The 18,258-nt window shown below is 38.5% G+C and overlaps 2 protein-coding genes across 2 annotated transcripts in view; one reads left to right on the forward strand and one right to left on the reverse strand.

Moving 5' to 3' along the window:
- The window catches only part of LOC135465682 (5-oxoprolinase-like), a 38,597-nt gene extending 25,272 nt beyond the window's left edge, over nucleotides 1-13,325 (reverse strand). Inside the window, exons 1-16 of the mRNA XM_064742988.1 lie at nucleotides 13,179-13,325; nucleotides 11,803-11,974; nucleotides 10,449-10,640; nucleotides 9,573-9,698; nucleotides 9,020-9,126; nucleotides 8,093-8,208; nucleotides 7,490-7,569; nucleotides 6,458-6,510; nucleotides 5,927-6,039; nucleotides 4,861-4,949; nucleotides 4,467-4,584; nucleotides 3,957-4,099; nucleotides 3,564-3,692; nucleotides 2,993-3,105; nucleotides 2,446-2,534; nucleotides 368-449 (exon numbers count right to left, since the gene is read on the reverse strand). Coding sequence (XP_064599058.1) covers nucleotides 368-449; nucleotides 2,446-2,534; nucleotides 2,993-3,105; nucleotides 3,564-3,692; nucleotides 3,957-4,099; nucleotides 4,467-4,584; nucleotides 4,861-4,949; nucleotides 5,927-6,039; nucleotides 6,458-6,510; nucleotides 7,490-7,569; nucleotides 8,093-8,208; nucleotides 9,020-9,126; nucleotides 9,573-9,698; nucleotides 10,449-10,640; nucleotides 11,803-11,970 — 1,718 coding nt within the window. The 5' untranslated portion in view covers nucleotides 11,971-11,974; nucleotides 13,179-13,325. The remainder of the gene's footprint in view (nucleotides 1-367; nucleotides 450-2,445; nucleotides 2,535-2,992; nucleotides 3,106-3,563; nucleotides 3,693-3,956; nucleotides 4,100-4,466; nucleotides 4,585-4,860; nucleotides 4,950-5,926; nucleotides 6,040-6,457; nucleotides 6,511-7,489; nucleotides 7,570-8,092; nucleotides 8,209-9,019; nucleotides 9,127-9,572; nucleotides 9,699-10,448; nucleotides 10,641-11,802; nucleotides 11,975-13,178) is intronic.
- A 150-nt stretch (nucleotides 13,326-13,475) lies between these two features.
- Nucleotides 13,476-15,617, forward strand: LOC135466018 (exosome complex component RRP41-like). Its single transcript, XM_064743407.1, is given in 4 exon segments — nucleotides 13,476-13,494; nucleotides 13,497-13,645; nucleotides 14,575-14,781; nucleotides 15,183-15,617. Coding segments are annotated over 4 exon segments (735 nt in total). The 3' UTR covers nucleotides 15,543-15,617.
- Nucleotides 15,618-18,258: the final 2,641 nt, after the last annotated feature.

The raw sequence follows: 18,258 nt of genomic DNA on the forward strand, positions 1-18,258 counted from the left end.
AGCTTAACTTTCAATCCATGTATAAGTGCCCACTATACAGGAGTTAAAACAAAAAAAAAGCTTAACCGGACACCGATACTTTCCCTCCCCATCTCACAATACCTCGCCTTACTTTATACAGGCAACCTAAAAACACGAATCCTAATCCACTTTCAGTGTGATTTATGCACTTTTGTAACACTATTTTGAATTCACAATAAGTATAATTTTACCACACATAAAACAAATGCCTGCAGAACAAGCTTGAATAAACACCTTGGATGTGAAAAGTTTAATGAATTAAAGCATTAGGGTACTACAAGCTAATTTATCCAGAGGCTTGTAACAAACTGTGGGTAGTCACCAAACGCTGCCCATATTACCTCACCTCTTGAAGCCCTGTTTTAACAGCTCCTCGACACAGCTCTGTCTCAGATGGTCTATCCTCTCATCAATGAAATTTAAATTTTCTATAAAGAGTTAAAGACAAACATACACAGTATTATTAAGGTAAGGAGAAACTATTCAAAACAATGTATTGTTAGTACAATGATTAATGTCTAGACAGTGATGTTTATAGTGTATAAAAATACACTAAACATAACCAAACATTGTAACTAACTTAGTTTATTAAGCACGATCTTGCAGATCACATCTTCTGTATCACATCTCGCATATCATGACTTGCAGATAACATTTTGCTTAATATCACTTTGTATCACTGGTATCTTTCATACTAGTCTACCTCTATCATACCTTATAATTACATAAATATCATACCTTACACATCACACCTTTGTGCACAAGTCACACCTTACACATCACACCTTACACAAGTCACATTTTACACAAATCACAACTTACAAAACACACCTTACACATCACACCATGCACAAGTCATACTTTACATACCACGCCTTACACAAATCACAACTTACAAATGTACACACCACATCACACAAATCACACCTTACAAGTCACAACTTACACAAATCGCAACTTACACATCACATCTTACACATCACACCTTTACACAAGTCACACCTTACACATCACACCACACACAAATCAAAACTTACACAATCACACTTTACACATGTCACACCTTACACAAGTCACACAAATCACATCTTACATATCACACCTTACACAAATCACAACTTACACATTACACATATCACACCTTACACAAGTCACACCTTACACATCACACCGCACACAAGTCACACCTTACACATCACACCTCACACAAATCACAACTTATACATCACACTTGACACATGTCACACCTTACACAAGTCACACCTTACACATCACAACTTACACACCATAATTACACATCACACCTTACACAAGTCACACGTTACATATCACACCTTACACATCATACTTACACATCACAACTTACACATCATACTTACACATCACACCTTACACAAGTCACACCTTACACATCACACCTTACACATCACACCTTACACATCATACTTACACATCGCACCTTACACATCACACAAATCACAACTTACACATCACACCATACACAAGTCACATCTTACACATCATACCTTACACAAGTCACAACTTACACATCATACCTTACACATCACACCACACACAAGTCACACCATACACAAGTCACACCTTACACATCACACCTCACACAAATCAAAACTTACACATCACACTTTACACATGTCACACCTTACACAAGTCACACAAATCACATCTTACATATCACACCTTACACAAATCACAACTTACACATCACACATATCACACCTTACACAAGTCACACCTTACACATCACACAGCACACAAGTCACACCTTACACATCACACCTCACACAAATCACAACTTATACATCACACTTGACACATGTCACACCTTACACAAGTCACACCTTACACATCACAACTTACACACCATAATTACACATCACACCTTACACAAGTCACACGTTACATATCACACCTTACACATCATACTTACACATCACAACTTACACATCATACTTACACATCACACCTTACACAAGTCACACCTTACATATCACACCTTACACATCACACTTTACACATCATACTTATACATCGCACCTTACACATCACACAAATCACAACTTCCACATATCACACAAATCACATCTTACACATCACACCATACACAAGTCACATCCTTACACATCATACCTTACACAAGTCACAATTTACACATCATACCTTACACATCACACCACACACAAGTCACACACAAGTCACACCATACACAAGTCACACCTTACACATCACACCTCACACAAATCAAAACTTACACATCACACTTTACACATCATACTTACACATCACACCTTACACAAATTACAACTTACACACCACACCTTCACATATCACACTTTACATATCACATCAAACTACACACCGCACCTTACACACCCACACCTTGACCCTGCCTCACAGCCTCACCTGTCTGGTAGACTTTAGCACAAGGTTCCTGACATTCGTGCACAACATCAGCCTGCGCCATCCCATAGGCTGACAAAATACCAGCATACCTGGGGACAAGGGCATTCAGTTTCCTCATCAGTAAATGTCTAAGAATTAACAGTGTAAATGTATTAGTTTACTCCACTGGCTTATTGTGGGGCTATTAAAATAAATTCTCTTCATTTCATCAAGGAAACACAATATAGGTTCCTATTTATTTCCTAATTTATTTATTAATTCAATAGTGTTTTATGCGTGCTCAAGAATATTTCGCTTTAAAGTATGTGACTGCAGCGAGCTTTATGGTGGGAGAAAACACATACGACACGAGAGGAAGTCATTAATTTGCCCTAGCACACTGTAAACAACTCGGCCAAGGAGGTTTTATGTGCATTTCGGTATTGCTGAAACTCGACAATTTAAAAAATACAACCACTGAAATGAAATACTTTCATGAGGATTAGCTCAGAGCAGCTATGACCTCACTGCAAAACTATTAATAAACATAATTCCTAGGGTCACTAACTTGTGGATGAAGACTTGAGTCATGCCCAGTGACCTGGCTATAGCACATGCATGTTGACCTCCAGCACCTCCAAAACAGGACAAGATGTGACGTGACGTGTCGTGACCTTGGGCCTGAAATGTCATTCATGTGTCCACATTACACTATTAAAATCAGGATGTCACTTGTCCTAAAATCAGTGAGAGACACACTAAGGTAAAGTGGAAAATACATAATGGGGATGGGGGGGGCCCCAGATTTTTTAATCCCATGAGGTGGCGCTGGTGTGAAGCAGGACTTTGCAGAGCCATTGTTACGTCCAAAATGGATTGTTGCATAAAGTCTACATCCTTAGAATGTATCAGTTTCTACTAAAACATATTTACTGTCTTTAACGTGATGTCATCATGATGAGCTGGGAAGGAAACATTCGACGTCAACAAAATGACGTCAAGATCCTGATGCAGGGTGTTTGACAGGTCCTCACTGTATCTTAATTAGCATTTCTACCTTTGATCACATTGGAGGTTTCAGCAATTATACAAAAAATCTTTGTCAAACACTACCAAAAAAGTCAAATCTAGTAACAAACCTGAGTCAATGCTCTTATTGGTCGACACATTGTCTCGTTAGCAACCTGAATGAATCCCATAGCAACCTCCTCAACAGTCATTGGCTGTTTCCTAGACACCTCTGATTGGCTGATTATAAACTCATTGACCTTCAAATACATTGGAAATCTGAGACGTCTCACAATGCTTTTTGAAAATATAATTCCAGCATTTAAAGTATGTCTAAAATATTTAACATAAGCTGAACACAGTCATTGCACATATATAAATTTACATGAAATATAAAGAAAGCAAAACATAATTGATTTAGGTTGCTGGTACAAAAAAAAAAAAAAACATCACTAAAATTTATGGGATCTTTGGGTGTCAAAACCAATAAATTGACTGAAAACCTTTGAAAATGAATTTCACACCTCATCAGCCAGTTTTTTCATTGTGTTCACAGTCAAAGGCTTATCCAATGGTTGGTCCTCCGTTGGTCCAAAAATGTGCGGGAAATACTGTGGGAGGATTCTGCCAAGGCATAAATTTGCATCTGTCACCGTGAGAGGGCCTCCTGGTGTGAAAAAAACAACAAAAAGATTGTAATTTATTGTTCATTCTTGTCCTCACGACAAAATTTTGTAGTATTCATTCATTTTACGAGAATAATGTTTAATTTGGCTTGGACTGAAGTTGAAATAAGATGAGAAAAGGTACCTATGCAATTTCTGTCTGATAAACACCATTTGATCCTAAAAAAGATGACACCAATTTCAATTTGTGCTTTTTGTCAAAAAACAAAAATAAAAACAAAACTGAAAATGAATCTTTTTATTTTGTCTGATCTCGAAATTTCTAAGTGAGCTGAAGGATATATCAGATAAATGATGGCAGTATGGACCACGGGCAGATGAAACGGTACTGCCCAGAATTTAGCAAACCTTTCTGATAGCAGACTGGTCCTGGATGAGCCCCAGCAGACTCTGGGCCCACTACAAACATCCCTGCCCGGAAAAACAGCATGGAACCTCCCCCAGCCGCTACCGTGTTGATGTCCAGCTGCAAGAGACAGATGAACATACAAAATTCTGTTTTTAAAATTGTAATTTACGGGACATGAAGACTTTGACATTCATTTTACTTTTGTATTTTGACCTATACTTATCAAATCTCTGAACACAAGAAAAACCAAGCCAACAACATTAGTACCTTGAGAAAAAAGATAAAAGAGGGAAAATATTGGTTTCTTAAGAGATAAATCAATATTTTTTTTTTTCAGGAATTCAATCGTGTAAACATACAAATAAATTTCAGATAACAGAAAAGCAAACCTGCCTGAGGCGCTTGGATGGTGACACCAGCTGTTGTGGTTTCAAATACATGTTCAAATTCGCCTGCATATCGACTCACATCTGTGGATGTTCCTGAACAAAATTAAAACACATCTGTTCAATGTAAAACCGTGTAGCATTGATCTTACACATAAGAGTCTATTTTTCACATACATGTCCACTGTGTGTGGTATCTGTCACCTAAACACAATTTAAAGGATACATGAAATGTATGATTTTCATTTATTAATATGCAATTAATATGAAGTTCCACAAAAATTATCATCCTCGTTTGTGAGAATGGGGTGGGTATGGGTGGGCATTGGTTAACCAACACACATATCCTAAGCCTACAGTGGGTCAGTTACAGTTACAGTTGTGACATTCAAATTGATAGCTGTCAAAATAACCCTGTGGAAGGCAGATTGTGAATAGTTGGTGCTAAGCTTGTCTCACCAAGCTGGTAAATTCAGGGATTTACGCCATTTCCAAAAAGTTTCGACCATTGGCAAAAAGCATGCATAAAATAGTTTGAGATGTAAAATATGTCCCCAAAATGAAAGTATTTTTACATTTACTTAATTTTGGTAGGAATTCATTTTTCATATAAGCATAATTTTTGTTCTTGGTTTACTTTTCATGAATGCACTAAATGTAATGACTACACATTGAAAAAGAGATACATGAAATATTATCTGACACACTGCTGACAGTCAACACCACATTATCATCCATGAGTAAGATGGACACCCACATGATATTAAATATCAGTGTAATAAAAAATATGCAGAAATGCCAGACATGTTTGATATCAACTTCCACACTACTCCCTGACTGGCAACACAACAGTTCATATATTGCCATATGCATTGTGCTTCCTCACTGAAACCACATGTTTCAGTCACAACAAGCCACAAAGTTATAAAATAATGACACCACATCAACCTACATGTATCAATCAAATACTGTGTAGAGCAAAAAAGGTTGTTTTTGGCTAATTTAAGGCAATGGAATTAAATTCGAAATTAATTTTAGGGTATTTTACGTCTGGACAAATGAGACTTCCTTACCACCCATATCAAAGCCTATCACAGGTAGATCGGACACTTTCTGATATGTCGTTAAGGCATATCCCACAACGCCACCTGCTGGTCCAGATAAAATTGCACGCGATCCGTTGAACCTGTGTCAGAGAGCTTTTTTATATATCTTTAAAAGGATAATGCCTCAACTCTTCATACACCCAAGAACATGCAATAACACGCCTTGCAGTTTAGATCAAACTTTTTTATCTGTATAATTTGATTTTGTGGATGAAACTATAATGGCTGTTGGTCAACATAAAGGTTTAAACAATGTAGCCATGCTTACAATGCTGCTTCACTGGGAGGACTTTCAGAACACAACATCTTGCAGGAAATGAGCTTACGCCCTTATGATAGCTTAAGAGCAAATACTAGCATTGTCAGTTTTATTTTGCTTATCTGACTATTCTGGAAACAACATACTCGAGAACTTTTCACTTATAGCTCTGCGTAGTGTAACATTAGCAGAAGACCATTGGTATTCCATTAACAGATTAACAAAAAGAATAGATTTACCTCTCCATGGGAGTTAACCCTCCGTCAGACTGCATGAATAATGTCCTGGTGCCCTGTAATATACGTGTTGTTTAAGTGCCTGGCTCTTTGTATCAGACTAAGAGGTTCCTTCCATTAGACAATGGGGTTCTTTCTATCAAACTTATTGGTTCTTTCTGTAATATTAAGAGTCTTTCTGCCAGGTCAAGGGGCTCTTTCTATCAGGACAAGGGGCTCTTTCTATCAAGCTAAAAGTTTCTTGCTGAGATTAAGAGGTTCTTTTAATCACAGGATTGAGTGTATTCTATCAGTAAGTGTTTCTTTCTATCAAGTTAAGAGGCTCTTTCTATCAGACCAAGGGGCTCTTTCTATCAGGTTAAGAGGCTCTTTCTATCATACAAGGGGCCCTTTCTATCAGACAAGGGTCTCTTTCTATCAGACTAAGAGGCTCTTTCTATCAGATCAAGGAGCTCTTTCTACCAAGCTAAGAGGCTCTTTCTATAAGACTAAGAGGCTCTTTCTATCAGACCAAGAGGCTCTTTCTATCAGACCAAGAGGCGCTTTCTATCAGACCAAGAGGCTCTTTCTATCAGATCAAGAAGCCCTTTCTATCAGACCAAGAGGCTCCATCTATCAGACTAAGGATGCTTTTTACATGAACCTGAAAGGATGTTTCTGTCTTCATTACAGGCTATATTTGTTTTCTAGGATATCTTTCTATTTCTAATGATGTTCATGGCAAATGTAAAATATTCATGCAGCCTTTAAGAAACACGGAGATGTGACACAAAATCATCTCTGCTCATGTTGTTCACTGGCTGACTTAATTCAGCGATTAGATTTGTAACGTGGTATCTCATGTACAAAAAAAGGAAATAGACACACACACAAAAACCAAAAGAAGTGTGAAATACAAAGCAGTCCAACTTCTTCTGATATAGTTTTGTTTTTCTCCCACGTGTACACTTTATTTTCAACAAATGAAATGTTCATGACCTTGATAGAAGAAATGGCATTCATGATATAGCCATATTCTATAACCATATATCTCACCTTCAGACCATTTTGGAATCCTCTAGCAAAGCCCTGTACATATTTCTGTATACAAGGTGTGAGGAAGGCATCGGCACAGGCTGTCAACAACAACAATATGTTACACACATTTACACACTATATGTCAATGACAGCAATAAACATAGCAGTTTTGGTCAACAACCAGAACTGCCCACAAAAGTATCAAATAATAAACAATGCATTTAGATATCTGATTGTTCTCATGTGATTGCAAAAAAATCATCAGCGCAAATATGACTGAAATTTTGATATTATTTTAGAGTAGTCCACATCAAGTAAAATATCAGCCTCATCTGTGCATATATTAAAGTTCATAAAATTTATGAACTGGGTTGCATTATAACTTTTTCAAACATCATTTTAACACTATAAAGTGTACAGGTATGTATTTATTTATTTGATTGGTGTTTCATGCCTTACTCAAGAATATTTCACTCATACGACAGGAGGCAGCATTATGGTGGGAGGAAATCGGGTAGAGCATGGGGGAAGTACAGGTATGAGTCTGATATTTACTTCAAGCTTTTTCTGGCAAATTCAGAACATTTGATTCAATTAACGAAAATTAATTAACAGGCTTACCTGTGAACCCCCTGGGAACAATACGCACCATGGGCATGACCCCTGAGGAGAGAGAGACATGGCTCAGGCCCATCTCACGCGCTAGCTTTTCAACCACTTTCTCGTGGCCACTGTACCTGTGTCACACACAAATCACACACAGTCACTATCTACGCTTAAAACTTGTCCCAGCCACTATGGATACTAATTGTAGAATTTGACAGGTGTTTTACATGATCCTGAAAATACTGTGTTTGGCCGAAAATTCCTCAGAAAAATATATTTCATGCGCAAAGAAGCCACAAAATATTACACTTGGTGCTAAAAATGACATTTTTAAAATAGGATATCATACTCCTCATGAAAAAACACTTTGAAACATTTATCTAAAAGGTCTGCTTCAGAGGTGGTAGATCCAGGGTCAATCCTGGGTTGAGTCACAACTAAGACCTTAAAAGAGGAAGTTGTAACTTCCTAGCTTGGTGTTCAGCATGAAGGGGATAGTGCAATGACTAGTTGACCCGTATCAGTATAATGGCTCGGGCGGGGCGGCTTACTTGCCTTCGGTAAGACGTCTCAGTGAAGCAGCACTAGATAAAAGAGCGGTGGAGATCCTTCCCGCAACAAGGAGGCACATTACACGTACATGCACCCTAATGACTCCTTCGCCGTCATATGAGTGAAAAAATTGTTAAGTACGACGTTAAACCCCAAGCACTCACTCACTCACTCTGTCCAAAAGTAGGAGAACTCTCAAAATTAAGCAAAGAGAGCAACTTAGCCATAGTCAAAACTTTAGGTGAACTGCAGCATTTTCACTTAAAATATGTGTCCTCTTTTCATTGTCATGTTTTTATTCCATTTTCCAAGATTCTAACATAATTTAGTTAACTTCAAAAGGTGAACTGCTCCCGCCAACACTAAGATGCCGAATTAATCATTTCTTACGTGTATGAATGCATCAACACCACAGCCACAGAGTTAATTCCCTTGTTTTTGATACGCTGAAAATCATCTCTTAACTTGTCCAAGTTCACGGGCTGCCAGACTTCCAGCTGAAAATTATAAAACAATGAAGACATGGCAACAATCTAAACATGGCAACAAAACCCTAGGTAACATTTTTATTTTCAATAAATATTTTACCTGTTCACCCGTCAAACCTGTGACATGTGACATGACTTGCTGCTCTCACATTTCTTCTGTTTCAGTACAAGTCTCTCTTCCACTTCAATGGTTTCTTCATACAGAACATCAGCTTTATCATACTAAACATGGCAATAAGACCCTAAAAAACATTTTTGTTTTCAGTAAATATTTTACCTGTTCACCCGTCACACCTGTGACAATGTCACATGACTTGTTGATCTCACATTTCTTCTGTTTCAGTACAAGTCTCTCTTCCACTTCAATGGTTTCTTCATACAGAACATCAGCTTTATCATACTAAACATGGCAATAAGACCCTAAAAAACATTTTTGTTTTCAGTAAATATTTTACCTGTTCACCCGTCACACCTGTGACAATGTCACATGACTTGTTGATCTCACATTTCTTCTGTTTCAGTACAAGTCTCTCTTCCACTTCAATGATTTCTTCATACAGAACATCAGCTGTCACTATTTCCTGTAATAATTAAAAATAAAAACAATAAAACAAAAATTAATATTCTTATAAAAAAAAAAAAAAGTGAACAGATGAAGAGTACTAAAACACTGTCTGGATAGTATTACAAACAATAGGTCACTCATCAGAATATTTCTCTACCAGGATAAAATTAGTTTTTGAGTGAGATAAAGGCTTTTTCCACATATATCATGACATGAGTTGGCAGGTGAAGTTGAATTTTAATAGATATGTTGTTGACAAAGTTACTCATGGTGGTGCGATTTATCTTCATGTGAATCTCTGATGATATAAATATCAGCAATATTAAAAAAAAAAAATGGTTTTGTTTACTTTATGATGTAGGATGTGCACATCAGGGGAGATAATTTATACTCCAGTCACACTACAGGGGGATAGCTCTGACTAATGTAAATGAAAAACAATCCAACCCACCAGAATGGTATTTTGAAATAACAAAAAATGTGGTGGTCCATCAGTTAAAGAGCTGAAGAGGTTTTCACTCAATTAAATTATGCCTTAAATATTTCAACAGAGACAAAATTAAATATATTTTTTAAATATTTAAACTCAGCTATTTGCTTCTCATCACTCTTATTCCTTATGGGTTTATCCTAATTGTTAATACAGTACATGTATTATATTGTACATGTAAACTTGCTAACCAAACTTCACGCAGTGAGAACAGAAAGTTGTGGACATAAATACATGTACATGAATGAGTACGAGCTCAGAGGGTTCATATCTTACAAGGTCAAATATATTTGGACGTGACTGGTTTCCTATGTGCAACAGATCCCGGAAACCCTTGGTTATGACAAGAGCCATTCTCTCCCCTTTCCTTTCCAGGAGTGCATTTGTGGCCACGGTGGTCCCCATTCGTATCCAATCAATGAGCGAAGCATCCAGTGGTTTCTCAGGAGGGAAACTTTTCCCAGTTTCCTGTTAAAAATGAAGGGAAGTTTGAATCATGTTTTACCTATATCTAAAAGGCATACTGGTCTCTCAGCAACCTGCGGATGGACGTGAGTTTCCCTCCAGTCCCTAGCCGGTTTCCTCCCACCTGGCCGCTGTCGTATTAGTGAAATATTCTTGAGTACGGCGTAAAATACCAATGAAATAAAATAAATAAACAAAAGGCATACTCCAAGATCCATTTAAAACTGTTTGCAGAACACAAATTTGTTCCCCCATTTTTTTTTATTCAGTTAGTTTAATGAAAAATTATTCCGTATTACCAAGATTATTTTCACCAACGATGTGGTAACCTGTTCAAAATAGCATAATATAAATTGTCACCAATAACTGTGTCACCGAGAAACATGTAATACAGCGAATTTGGCGTAAAAGCCATATGCCACTTTAGTCAAATGAAAATAGGATAATTTATCTTACTGAATAAAATCAACAAACATTTTTAAATTTGTCAATCTTACAAATCTCAATGTGAGAACAGAACTTAAGACATTAAAGTACTTTTTGTTGACTTAATGATAAAATACCCTGTTCATGTCCAGCAAACCAAAACCACTTATAAATAAGATTTATTTGATTTATTTATTTGATTGGTGTGTTACACCGTACTTAACAGTATTTCACTTATACGACGGCGGACAGAGCCACTACCATCCTCAGGTTGCTGCAGGACCTTTCCAAAAACAACACACGGTCAGAGAGGAAGCCAGCATGAGCTTGAACTCAAAGCGACCACTATAGTGAGAGGGTTTCGGGACATTGCGCCATGCTGGCATGCTATGACCACCTCTACCACGGAGGCCCCTAATAAAACCATGAAAATATCGATCAAACAAGGCCTTCATAAATGAATCAGGCATTTCACAAGTGAATCAATTCGGACGTATTTATTTCACTGATTGTTGTTTAACGTTGTACTCAAGAATTTGTCAGTTAAAAGTCATATTTATGAATGGAGAAAACCAACTGCTTCGGGCATGTTACTGATGAACTTTCCCACAGGTGTCAACAATTAGGAAAGAAGCACTATTAGATCCAAGGTTATTTTCCACAAAGATTCTTGTTTTAGGGGGATTTTTTCTTCTTTCCACTCCTGTGCAAAAGAATTAACATTGTAAACAGCGCTTACCTGTTCCAGGATTCTGCGTATTCCTTCCCGAGGGGCATCAGGATAATTTTGGGGGTCCTCTGATAACAGTTTTAGCACTCTAATCTCTCCCCCTGGACAGCGAGCCCACACATCTGTGAATGTCCCTCCCCTGTCGATGGCAAACTGAAACTTTCCTACAGAGCTCATTTTCCTGGGGAAAAAAGCATCACTTGTAAAAGGTGGATGTCTGTGAATATTACCTTACACAGTTAGAAACTGGTACTATGTAACAAGTATGAATGTACTGACCATCTGCTTATATAACTGGATCAATGTGAATTTGGATCAAAATAGAAGTGTAGGCTACAGTCCCAAAGGTCATTTGTTCAAACCCCAACACAGCCGATTCATCACAACTTAACAGCTGAGTCAAAATATTACCATTTATACACTATTTGGAATGGCCAATGACACTCTCAAGGTGAAAGCACAGATTCTAGTGCTGATTATTATGTACTACATGGCCAAACAAACACTTACGAAGTGCTGGTTTGCAACATGTAACAGCCCTGAGACTAAAGCCAGAACCATTAAGGTTGAGAAAGAAACAACAGGAAATAATTAACATCAGCTGATTAAACATTCATACTATGTCAAATTAAACAAATTTTTTTTGTTTATTTATTTGAATGGAGATTTTCACCGCACTTAAGAATATTTCACTTATACGGTTGCTGTCTAGCTCATACTGGCTTCCCCTCCGGCCGTACATGGGAAGGTCTGTCAGCAACCTGCGGATGGTCGTGGGTTTCCCCTGGGGTGTGCCCAGTTTCCTCCCACCATAATGCTGGCTGCCGTCGTATAAGTGAAATATTCTTGAGTACGGCATGAAACACCAGTCAAACAAATAAATATAAATATACAGTTGCTTGTTGAAGTTAACAGGTCATACATAATGACGTACGTTTGTTTTTCTTTATTTATTTCAAGACTATTTCGCTTAATTACGACAGCAGTCAGTAATCACTACGGTGGGAGGAAACCTGGCAAAGCCCAGGGGGAAACCCACGACCATCTGCAGGTGGCTGGAAGACCTTGCCATGTATGACTGAAGAAGAAGCCAGTATGAGCTGGACTTGAACTCACAGCGAAGACATTGGTGGGAGGCTCCTGGGTCATTGCGTCCTACATGCTGGAAAGCTAATCTCTGTTTTATTTGATTCTACAGATTTAATTACTGGTACCAGAATCTCTCCCTACAGCATGTACTAAATAGTTTTAGCAGCATACTGTGGACAAAAAATTGAAATGAAAAATATCAACACCACAGTTCCGACACATTATTGGAATATTAAATGTCACAAAGTTTTTTAAAATGCACTGTTCGTGAAACGTGTACAGGATAAGAAAAGTACCTGTATATGCACTAAAAAAAACAGTCTGAAAAGTCGCACACGATTTCCATCAGCTGTATGGTGTTGTCGTTTTTCTGTTATCAGCGATCAGATCGATAATCAGAAGTTAGTAGCTGCAACTTAAGTACATCTTCCCTGTTGTTTTGCCCTACCTCACCGTACAAATCACGTGTCTCTTTCATCTTGCTGCCACACGATATAAACATCGCATTAAACTCATCTTGATTCTCCTTTCGGAAACCAACTCTGACCTGCACAATTCTCGCCTCCTCACACGCGAGAGCGTTCAGTCAAAACATGGCGGGACTCGAGCTGCTCTCGATCAAGGTTTGAGAATTGACGGACGAAAAGCACATGAACTGCGAAAAATACAGTGTCGAATGGGTGTATTTAGTCAAGCAGATGGCTCGGCTTATATAGAGCAAGGAAACACCAAAGTTCTGGCCGCTGTCTACGGGCCGCACGAAGTAAGCTGTCAGTGTTGTGTTGTTGCTGTTTTGCACTTTTTCTCCCACGTGGGTTTCAGTTTCACTGTTGTTTTTGAACGTAAAACCTTCTGAGAATATCAAATGGGGCTGTAAAGATTACGCTGCGACAGTTGTAAAGACTAGGGTGACCGTATTGTTAGTCAATGAACTCCTTCTCAGATGTTCATTGTGAAAGTTGAGTGTTCAGTAAATTGAGTGAGTGAGTGCTTGAGGTTTAACGTCGTACTCAAGAATTTTTCAGTCATATGACGACGAAGGAATCCTTAGGGTGCAGGTACATGTAATGTGCCTCCTTGTTGCAGGACGGATTTCCACTGCTCTTGTATTTAGTGCTGCTTCACTGAGACGCCTTACTGAAGGCAAGTAAGCCGCCCCGCCCGAGCCATTATACTGATACGGGTCAACCAGTCGTTGCACTACCCCCTTCATGCTGAACGCCAAGCGAGGAAGTTACAACTTCCTCTTTTAAAGTCTTAGGTGTGACCCTGGATCTACCGGTCCCGAAGCGGACTCAATAAATTGACGTCGCATTAACACGGTAAGCTAAGCTTATGGAACACGAGAGGGCTGTGATAGTATAGGTAATCACAGCCCTACAGAGCTAGGTTGAGCGCAGTTATCATGTGAGGTCAGTTCATTGAAGATCCAGCTTTGACAATGAGCATCTGAGATGGGGGCCATTGACTAACAAAAGGACAAACTAAGTGTTTGCAACAGCAGAATCAAGTCCCTCTCAAACATGCCTATAATATCATAAATACCCTATTTAATGACAGATGAGAATAAAAATGGTCAAGTATTATTGTTACATTTCTGACCTAATTCATCTTCAGGTGGTGGATAGTAAAATAAAACTCTTCAAATTTTTGTAACCAAGAAACCAAACCAAAAACATAATTACATTTCAGATTCGAGGTGGACGTGGAAAGGCTTTAGCGGACAAAGTTCTTGTAAACTGTCAGTACAGCATGGCGACTTTCAGTACCGGGGAGAGGAAGCGGCGACCGCGGGGAGATAGAAAGTCCACAGAGATGACCATGCATTTGAAGCAAACATTTGATGCTGCCATTATGACCAGTCTCTATCCTCGCTCTCAGATTGACATCTTTGTTGAGGTAAGCTTTTAAACGAAGAATTTTGTGATGTTGTTGCTATTTAAAGTTTGAGTACTGTTTTGAATTTCTACTTGAATTGCATGCAAAGAAAGCCTTGACATTGTAACATTTCTCTCTCAGATAAAACCTGAAAGAAATATATTAGTATTGACAGAAATGATGTCAATAGCATAAATAAGCTGACAGTGAAATAAAATCACATTTATCAGTTTCTTAATTAAATACACCTCACCTTCATTACAAAGCTAGTGTTGGAGACAAACCTATTAAGTTATTATGGGCATTGTGTAAGGTGTGAAACCCATTCAAGGGAGGTAATGATTCTAACCTGAAGTAATATCATTCTTCAGAAAGTTGTCTCCCTTAGACTTAGTGATAAATATGGTACCAACCACTTTCAGGTATTGCAGTCAGACGGGGGTAACTATTGCGCGTGCGTGAACGCAGCCACTTTGGCGCTGATTGACGCTGGTATTCCGATGAGGGACTTTGTGTGTGCTAGCTCAGCCAGTTTTATAAATGACACACCCGTAGTGGATATCAGTTACTTGGAGGAATCATCTGGAGGCCCGCAAATGATTATGGCAGTGCTTCCAAAATCTGAACAGATTGTACTATTAGAAATGAACTCAAGGCTTCACGAGGATAACTTGAGTAAAGTTCTGGATCAGGCCATGAAAGGTTGCCAGGATGTTTATAATGTTCTGAACACAGTTGTTAGAGAACATGTCTCCAAAGTAGCACAGAACTGGGACCAGTAATTCTAAGCTTCATTTATGTACACCACTATTTGTTTTTGTTTTTTTTTTAAATAAAACATGTACATATTTAAATGAAAGGAAGTGTGTGTTTTTTTAATTTTTTTTTACATCAGTGTTAATTGTTTACATCAATGTTAAGTGTTCACATCAATTTTATTCATTTACTATGTCAGTGTTATTTGTTTACATCAATTTTATTCATTTACTACATCAGTGTTAGGCTATCTGTTTACATCAGTGTTATCTGTTTACATCAGTGTTAATTGTTTACATCAATGTTGTTTGTTTTGATGACTGTGGGGTATTTTCCTGGATTGAGATGTTAATGAGAAAGGTGGAATTTTGGTCTCCTTGCACAAACCATGTTATCAACATGGGACCAAATGCAGCTTTTTAATTTGGGCACACTTTTGGTAGCCTAATTTAGGTTTAACTATTTGCAGATGTTACAAAACCTGAACCTAAAGCCTTAAGTACAAATTTATAGAGGCAAACATTGAAGTTAAATTTATCAGGCAATATGCCCATCATTTGCGCATCTTTTTAAGGATTTCTGTAGTTTGAACAGCAGCAAGTTGAATGAAAATGTCTTTGCATTTGACCTTGAAACATCCATGACCTTGAAGCATACATGACCTTGAAGCATCCATGACCTTTTGCTGTGCAGAGCTGTAGAAGTCTGGGAAAACAAATTGATGAGATTTCAGGGCCCTTGGAAAACGTCGAAAATTTGGAAAATCTAGTAGCAATGTTGCCAGTACTGAGCACATGCTGGCTCCCTCACCAGTTTCATGTGAGAAAGTCTGACAGCAACCTGCGGATGGTCATACATGTAGGTTTTCCCCTGGGCTCCGCCAGGTTTTCTCCTGCCATAGTGTTAGCCGCTGTCATATATTAAAGTGAAATGTTCTTGAGTATGGAGTAAAACACCAATCAGATGAATAAATCAAAACGAATACTGTGTAGAGTATATGTGGCTGTTTAAAGCCAGCCTAAGAGTCCTACTGTGCAATGTTTCTGTAAAGATGTAATGCAACCCTCTGAGATACAGTGTTCTAAAATAGCTCTTAGGAGAAAAAAAATTGTGATATTGCACCTTAATGCTTTTCGGTGTTGTTATCTGATATTATTCGGAAAATCGCTCAGTGGGAAGCTGGCTTCCCGGATCGAAGGATCGATCCCGGGCTGTGCCAGGCCATTACTTTAGTAGTGGTATTTTCTGCTATCCTCCTTGGCGCTCAGGTGTGGAGAAAGATCTTGTAAATGTAGATTTTACACTGAGACATTAGGTCAAGGAAACATGACTTGTGGACCACTTTTACAAAACTTTGTAAGTCACATTTCTCGTAACTTTTTCTGAAAGGTTGTTGTCATTTCAGAAGGCATTGTCATTTCTGAAAGAAAGTTATGAAACAATAAATTACAAAGTATGGTTAAAGTGTTGTAAGTATAAAATGACTGGGTGCAGTATCATTTCTTGTGTCTTCAGCATGATACTTAAGTGACGGCAGAACTTTAGCAGCATGCACAAGTCCTGCCACAAGAAGACATTGTATATGTGCACACACCTTAAGACTCCTCGTCATTTGACTGATAAATTTTTAAAGGTATTTCACTAATGGGAAATTGAAGATTGAAGTGCAATGAACACTGTCTAGGAAAGTAGTTCGATTCATTTCTTTTTTAGGTGGGGCCTTTGTGGCTCAGTTGCTTAGCGCGCTAGCTCAGCCTAATCACCCAGGAGTCTCTCACCAATGCTGTCGCTGTGAGTTCAAGTCCAGCTCATGCTGGCTTTCTCTCCAGCCATAAGTGGGAAGGTCTGTCGGCAAACTGTGGATGGTTGTAGGTTTTCTTGTGGACTCTGCCCAGTTTCCTCCCACCATAACGCTGGCCGCCGTCGTATAAATGAAATATTATGGCGTAAAACCTCGATCAAATAGATAAATAAATTTTTTTTTTGGCATTTTGCATTGTAAATTGGCATTTGAAACTTTTTTTCTACTGTGGCCTTTCTGAACGAATTGGGACCAGTGAGGTCACATCAGGTTTTTGACACTTGACACACATAAACTGCTAGATATAATCAACCAAAACACACAAACATACAGAAATATGATTGCATTCACCGAGTATAGAACTTGAAACGAACTATTCCATGCTAAAAATATGGATGTAATATTGGAAATTTTCAAGGCATTTTACTCCGTTGGAAAAATTCTAAAGAATAAAACCAACAATTTTTCTGGACAGATTTGGATGGTCTTTCATCTGACATATACTTCATGTTAGCGTGTTCTTTGACTTTATGGCTGTTAACCCGGACACTGATTTTCCGAGGTTCCAGTATCTTGTACAGTTTGTGTGAGATAACATCAAAAATCCCAGGGGGCCTCCATGGCTCAGTCGGTTAGCGCGCTAGCACAGCGTAATGACCCAGGTGCCTCTCACCAATGCGGTCGCTGTGAGTTCAAGTCCAGCTCATGCTGGCTTCCTCTCCGGCCGTAAGTGGGAAGGTGTGGCAGCAACCTGCGGATGGTCGTGGGTTTCCCCCGGGCTGTGCCCGGTTTCCACCCACCATAATGCTGGCTGCCGTCGTATAAGTGAAATATTCTTGAGTACGGCGTAAAAAAACACCAATCAATCAATCAAAAATCCCACATGCTCAGGTGGTGTCACACCAGTGTCTTGTCAATCGCTAGATAATGAGCGAACATGT

The sequence above is a fragment of the Liolophura sinensis genome, chromosome 5, assembly GCF_032854445.1.
Source record: "Liolophura sinensis isolate JHLJ2023 chromosome 5, CUHK_Ljap_v2, whole genome shotgun sequence".
Taxonomy (NCBI): Eukaryota; Metazoa; Mollusca; class Polyplacophora; order Chitonida; family Chitonidae; genus Liolophura; species Liolophura sinensis.